The sequence below is a fragment of the Octodon degus genome, unplaced genomic scaffold (genome assembly GCF_000260255.1).
Source record: "Octodon degus isolate 3935 unplaced genomic scaffold, OctDeg1.0 scaffold00288, whole genome shotgun sequence".
In the NCBI taxonomy this organism is placed as follows: Eukaryota; Metazoa; Chordata; class Mammalia; order Rodentia; family Octodontidae; genus Octodon; species Octodon degus.
In genome coordinates, this window is record NW_004524864.1 from 354,511 (window position 1) to 361,384 (window position 6,874).

Here is a 6,874-nt window from a genome sequence, read left to right on the forward strand (position 1 = left end):
CACACACACACACACACACACACACACACACACACACAAATAAATGTTAAAAAAAATAATTAAAAAAATTTAAAAAAATAAAATGAGAAAAAAAAGGAGTGCACCACCACACCTGGCCTGGTTTTTGTTTTGTCTTATTGCTTTCCTGTTTTGTTTTTGAGAAGGGTCTCCTGTTTTGTTTTTGAGAAGGGTCTCGCTCAGCAGTCAAGCTATCTTTGAACTCACATAAATCCTTCTGCCTCAGCCTCCTAGGATCTGGGATTCTGGGAGTTCACCATCACACCTGGTTGAAAATGTTCTATTTGTTACAGCTATCCAACATTTATAATTTGTCCTGTGTTGGTGTGGTGGTACAGGGCTATAATCTCAACTGAATCAGGAAATCTTGAGTTCAAGGCCAGCCTTGGCTACCTAGCAAGCTGGATCATATGGTGAGAGCTTGTATCAAAAAGAATCTGGTTTGTCCAGGTTTGGTACTATCAGTTGGGATTCTATGCTCCCAACCAAAACCTAAAGGAACATGGGTGTTCTCCAGCTTCATCCAAAGCTGTTGGCCTTTAAATCCCTGATCAGCTGAGCTCTTCTGGTCGAAGGCTTCAGGGACTGCAGGTCACAGATCATTAGCTACTTGGCCACTGAGGCCCCGTTCTGCAGAGCCTTAGTTATCTCTGCCTGAGGAAGCCCTTTGCCCAGGCCAATTCCCCTGCTTTATTTGCCCTCATGCCGGCCTGAGCCGCCCTTCACTGCCTCATCCTAGTTCTCGTATCTTTGCTGTGGATTCTGGCTCAGCTATCAATAGCATATTAATAACCCTTTTATAGGGGCCGGGGAGAGAGAGTAGAATAAGCGCTTGCCAGGCAAGCGCTTATTCTCCTGAGCCATCTTCCCTGGCCCTTTAATAACCTTTTCTAGTTTTGTGAGACTCGATTGTCCTTATCCCTTCTCCAATTTTTCTTGAAGGGAAATACCCTTGGAACCGGGGACTGAACTCAGGCCCTTGCACTTGCCAGGGAAGCGCTTACTCTACTGAGCCATCTCCCCGGCTCCTTTTTATCTTATTGATGAGAACTCTCAACTTCTTAGAGAAAGCCTGCTACAGAGTGACCTGGGCTCAGCAGATAATTAAGGGATGAGTGACGCTGACTGCATCCCCAGCGGCGTGAGCTGAGGCTGGAGGCTGAGGGGCACTAGGGTGAAGGCAGTATTGAGAACTGGGGGTGTGCCCCCCACTGCCAGCCTCCTCCGCAGAGAGCCTGGCGCCTAGAGATTCGGCTTTCCATCGCCCCAGTGAACAGAGGGCGAGCCGGGCTAGAAACTGGCCGGATGCCCGCCACAGTTTTCTTCTGCTAGACTGTCCCCTTAGAGCCTGTAAGGCTCTGTAACCTCAGGCTGCAATCAAAAAGCAGCTGATTACAATTCTTTCTGGTGACACACCTTCAAGTGACTTTACCGCCACTCTACTTTGTTTTATGTCAATAGATTTATTCCTAAGTGATTGTAACTATGGCCAAAGTAGATGCCAGAGCAAATTGTATCGTATCTGCCCGCCCACAGGCTTTCTGGTACCTCTTTTGTCTGTGAAACTAAAAGGCAGTCGGAAGAGGGAAGGATACGGATGAGCTTAAAAAAGAAAAAAAAAAAACAAAAACTGGGGGTGGGGTGGGGTGAATAGAGCTGCAGGATGTGGTTTGAAGGGGGCGGGGTGAGTGCCTGGAAGGCCAAGGGGCCAGGGGGAGAGGGGCGGTGAGGATGCCTAAATCCTAATCCCGAGGTCACACAATTGCCTGGTTACCCGGAGGCAGGTGCCGGGTGGGGCCGTTTCGCAGGCTCCACCCTTCGCGCATATTATAAGAGCCTGCGTCTCCTACCCCGTGATGCTAAAGAGGACCGAGGTGCTTGTACTTGTCGTAGCTGTGCCGCCTGCCTGGGAAGGACACTTTGCGGGTTGCCTGGACTGAAAGAGGCGGCTCTCACATCCCACCCCTAGCTCTTACCTAAGCCTCGCCGAGAACTAGGACCATGGGGTACAAGGTAAGAGACGTGCGGTTGGCGGCCCTCGGTGGCACTTGGGGGAAGGAATCCTTCGGCGCCGTGTGCTTCAGGTCACCGGGCACCCTTCAGCCCGCGGTGCCGCTGTCTGACCTCACTGGAATCGCTACAGTTTCTTTCACCTTCCCGTCGGAGGAAAGTCAGGAAGCAGCCTGTCCCCGGGGTCATTTTATGTAACAGCGGCGTGTCAGAGCGGGGCTGCACGCGGGGCTCAGCCACGGCAGGGGGACGCCCCGCGCGCCGGACATCGGGCACCCAGGCTTAGCCCGGGGACTCTGGTCAGGTCCAGTCTGTCGCGCTGGAGAGCTACCCTAACCTGTGCAAGTCCCCGATCCTGAGCTGTGGCTGTCATTAGTGTTGTGTATACAGCATTTGTAGGGAGAAAGCCATTTTTACTAAAATATTTTCATCTGATAGTAAAGGCAGTTAGAAGGGATAAAGAAAAAATGGGACCGAACATGAGAGGCCCTCAAGCTAATGATGAGAGAAGAGGTTGTGTGATTTGGGTTTTTTTGTTTGGTTAGTTGGTTTTTGATTTGAGAAAGGGACAGGGTCTCACTAGGTAACCCAGGCTGGCCTTGACTCAGTGGTTTTCCCTGGTGCTGGGATTATGGATGTGGGCTAACACGCCCAGCAGAAGAGGCGTTCATCTCCATCTTTTTTGTACTGGGAGTCTGAGCTTAGGACCTAGTACTTGCCAGGCAGTCGCTGTGCAGCTGAGATATGTTCCCCGGGAGAAGAGGTTTTTAATAAAGCAAAAAGATCTGCTTTGTGGGGGGGTAACCGGGGCAGAGTCCTCTTGGGGCCTTGGACTGAGCTGGGACTGAGGTGGCTGGGAGGCCCTAGGCAGGCAGCTACCAATGTAGCTCCCGGCCTGCCCTCTTGCCTCCCTCTGACCTGAGAGGAAAAGTTGAGGAATTGTGAGGACCCTGAGGAAAGCCTTTGAGGCCAGTCTCCGCAGGTGGTCACTGGCCCTCCGGGGTGGCTGACTCTCAGCGAGGTGAGAGCTGGCCATCTGACTCCCCACACACCTCCTGTGTGCTAGAGGGCGAGTCCAGCTCCCTTGCTTGGGTGTGGGGGAGAAAGACACCAGGGAGCCCAGGCTCAGGGTGTGGTGGGAGAAGGGCAGCCCACCCTGGCAAAGCCACCACTGCTGCTTGGGCCATCTTGTTGGTCTACACTGGATCTATGTGTTGGCAAAAAAACCAATTCTGGACCTGCAAATCTGCAAATCTGTCTTTTCCTCTGCCTCCCTAGTTTTTTGTTTTTGTTTTTGTTTTTTTTTTTCTTCCTAATTCTTGAGTACAATATTTGCCTTTGCTTTTACCTGGTACGGAAGAGTTGTTTTTCTTTTAATGTTTCTAAACCAGTTCCTATTTTAACTTCCACAAATTTTTTCAGAAATCTCATTACATTTCTGTCCTCTTCTTAGCTCTCACAGGTCAAATACTAATTCAGTGTGTCTCCATAACAGGAGAAAAGGCTTCAAGGTCCAGCTGGGGTGGGGGGGTGCCCCTGGAATCTGCACCCTGGGAGATGGAAGCAGGAGGATCACAATCGGAAGTCCTGTCGGGCAATTTTAACAATTTGGCAAAACCCTGTCTCAGAGTGAAAAGGTGCAGGGAAACTGGCTCAGCGAATAGCCCCTGGGTTCAGTCCACAACCTAAAAAAGGTTCTAAAGGCTCCCCCCTCCCCATTCCACTCAGGTGACCCCGTCTCTGGTCTTTGCTGTGACCGTGGCTGCAATCGGCTCTTTCCAGTTTGGCTACAACACTGGGGTCATAAATGCTCCCGAGATGGTGAGTATCAGCCACTGAGAATTACAATTGGAAACAGAATAGGAAAGCGAATTTAATGGGCTGGGGCGGTCATCCTTTAGTGGGGAAGCATTGGTCTAACACGAGGGAGTCCCTGGGCTTAATGTCTGACGTTGGGGGGCGGGGGGAAATCCGGGAATTTAAAACTGGATCTAGCCTCTCTGGGCTGAGGCAGAAGATGGTAAACATGTTGTGAGTCACTTAATGAAGACAGAAAACTCATTTCCCCCAACGGTGAGCTGGGCGGCTTCTGACCCAACCCCGGAGTGGCTGGGTGTACCACACGCGCCAGTGCTGCCACCTGCTGGGCTTTCTGGGATATCTTCCCAGCCGCTCTCGCGGATCTCATCCACCCAGTGCGGGTCTCTCCCATCCCCATCCATGCAGGACAGGAGGGAGTGATCCTGGTCTCTCCTTCGTGTCCATCTGTAACAGTCTGCCCTCCCCCAATCATTTTATTTTTCAGATCATAAAAGATTTTATCAACAGCACCTTGTCCGAGAAGTTAAAGGATCCTCCCAGCACGGGGCTGCTCACGACGCTCTGGTCCTTGTCCGTAGCTATCTTCTCCGTGGGCGGGATGCTTGGCTCCTTCTCCGTTGGACTCTTTGTCAACCGCTTTGGCAGGTATGGATCAGAACCTGGCCAAGAAGTGGACTGTATTGGTGGCTTTGAGGACAAACATAGAAAACTGGGTCAGGGAGGTTGGGGCATCTGCATGAGCAAAGGGGACCGGGTCCAGCTGGCCCGGAAGGGACTACCCTGGCTTGGCGGGCACCACCGAGCTTGGCTCCCACTCCGCCTTCAAGGGGCAGCTCTCAGTGTAGCTCAGGCTGGTGCCGCGGTGACCCCAGAAACTATTTAGAAGGTCAGAATTTATTTGCTTTTCTTGAGAAAGGAAGAAGGGGTCATGAAAGTCTTTCCACTGTTTTACACAAGATATTTTTGTAAACATTGGTGTTTAGAATAAATGGACTGTGGCCCAGTACTGAATTTTTTTCCCCTAAAGAGAAATGATCTCACTCAACACCTGCTTAATGAACTGTTTAAATATTTAATTTTCTGTTTTCATGTTCTGGAGATCAAATTTAGTCCTCAGGACTGTTAGGCAACTTCTATACCACTGGCCTCCACTCCCAAACTCTGAATGCATTAGAATTTCTTTCTTTTCTTTTTTCTTTTTTTTGCATTAGAATTTCAAGTGGGCTCCATTTTATTTTTTTCTGAGACAGGGTTTCACTATGCAGTTCAGGCTGGCCTTGAGCTCACTGTAGCACAGGCTGATTTCAAACTCACAATGATCCTCCTGCCTCACCTTCCTGTGTGCTAGGATTATAGGTGTGCACCACCATGCCCAGCTCAGCTCGTTCATCTATAACTAAATTGGGTGGTAGAATGGTGAGTTCAGGGCCAACCTGAGCTGCATAGTGAGTTCAAGGCCAGCATTACACAGTGAGATCCTGCCACACACAAAAAAATTTGATGTGGCTTTCTTTGGTTCATTAGCAAAAGAACATAGTAGGGGCCGGGGAGATGGCTCAGTAGGATAAGGGATAAGCGCTTGACTGACAAAACTCAAGGATCTGAGTTCAATCCCCGGTTCCGCCAAAAAAACCAAAAAACATAGTAGAAGAGGGGTCCCCAGGAAAGGAATGCAGGAAAGATAGAACTAGGGAGGGGAGTTCCAGGTTGCACCCAGCCAGTTAAGCTCCCACCTCTGGGGTGAGACCCATGCATGCCTCAGATTTTGTCAAACCTCCCTCAAATCCCCATGGGCCACTGGCCTGCCCTGCTGCTCTGAGACGGCGGTTGAGACTGGGCATACTAGCGTGCACCTATAATGCAGCTCTTGGGAGGCTGTAAACAGGCAGAGCACTACAAGTCTGATCTAGTAGTGAGACCCTGACCGCCCTGTAGGCCCTTCCCTAAAATACAAAATAATAATATATAATAAAACCTTTTTAAAAATCCCCATTGGCCATACAAGTGGTATTGAGGGTTATTATGCTGCTTCTAACACATGTGCTCTAGGTGTTCAGTGTAAATCACTTAAATTTTTTTTGCTGATCTTTTGGGTTCTTGTTTGTCTTCACAACTTCTCCCCTGCAACTCACAGCAGTCCTCCTGCCTCAGCTTAAGTGCTGAGACAGACTGGGCCACACCCTGCTTCAGGGCTAATCTTTTTGTTTTGTGGTCCTGGGGATTGAACTCAGGCCCTTGTGCTTGCCAAGCAGGCAGTTTATGCTGCTGAGCTACCTCCTGGTCCCTCTGGGCTAATCATTTATTTCTGTGTTATCATGTTCAGTCCGGGGCTTAGCACACAAATGTGGCAGTTTGTTTATACCTGTTATCAATACTAATTGTGGGAAGGCCAGCCAGATAGCTCAGTTCAGTGGGCTAAAGTGCTTGCTCAGGCAAAATGCAGGGACAGGGGTTGGATCTCCAGCACCACATGCTGTACTGGCTCCACCCCCGGGGCGGGCTGAGCCAGCCAGAGGCCAGGCATGGTGGTACACGCCTGTAATCCCAGCACTGGGGAGGCTGAAAGCAGGAGGATCATCAGAGTCATAGTGAGATCCTACAGAACTTGTACCAAATACATTAAAAAAGCAAAGTATAAAAGTGATTTTAAAAATCTTCAGGGGTCCTGCCCCTTAGCTCAGTTCTTTGGGGCCAGGGAAATGGCTCAGTAGAATAAGCACTTGCCTGGCAAGCACAAGGGCCTGAGTTCAATCCCCGGTTCTGCCAAAAAAATTAAAATTAAAAAAATAATAAAAAAAAAATTCAGGTTACTCCCACATGAAATGTCTTGATAATAGAAATTTGGAGAGAAAACTTAAAGTAAACCAAGGGATTCCTCGGAGAGGGAAGGTGGGGAGAGGGAAGAGTTAAACGACGGGCTGCATGCTCCAGCCTCAAGGAGTCTCTGAATCTGCAGGCGCAACTCAATGCTCATGGTCAACCTCCTGATCGTCGCTGGCGGCTGCCTCATGGCTTTCTGCAAGGC

General features: G+C 49.8%; 1 protein-coding gene across 1 annotated transcript in view; it reads left to right on the forward strand.

Moving 5' to 3' along the window:
- Nucleotides 1-6,874, forward strand: part of LOC101567871 (solute carrier family 2, facilitated glucose transporter member 3) — a 121,598-nt gene that overhangs the window by 101,645 nt on the left and 13,079 nt on the right. Inside the window, exons 3-5 of the mRNA XM_023707414.1 lie at nucleotides 3,757-3,849; nucleotides 4,334-4,494; nucleotides 6,806-6,872. Coding sequence (XP_023563182.1) covers nucleotides 3,757-3,849; nucleotides 4,334-4,494; nucleotides 6,806-6,872 — 321 coding nt within the window. The remainder of the gene's footprint in view (nucleotides 1-3,756; nucleotides 3,850-4,333; nucleotides 4,495-6,805; nucleotides 6,873-6,874) is intronic.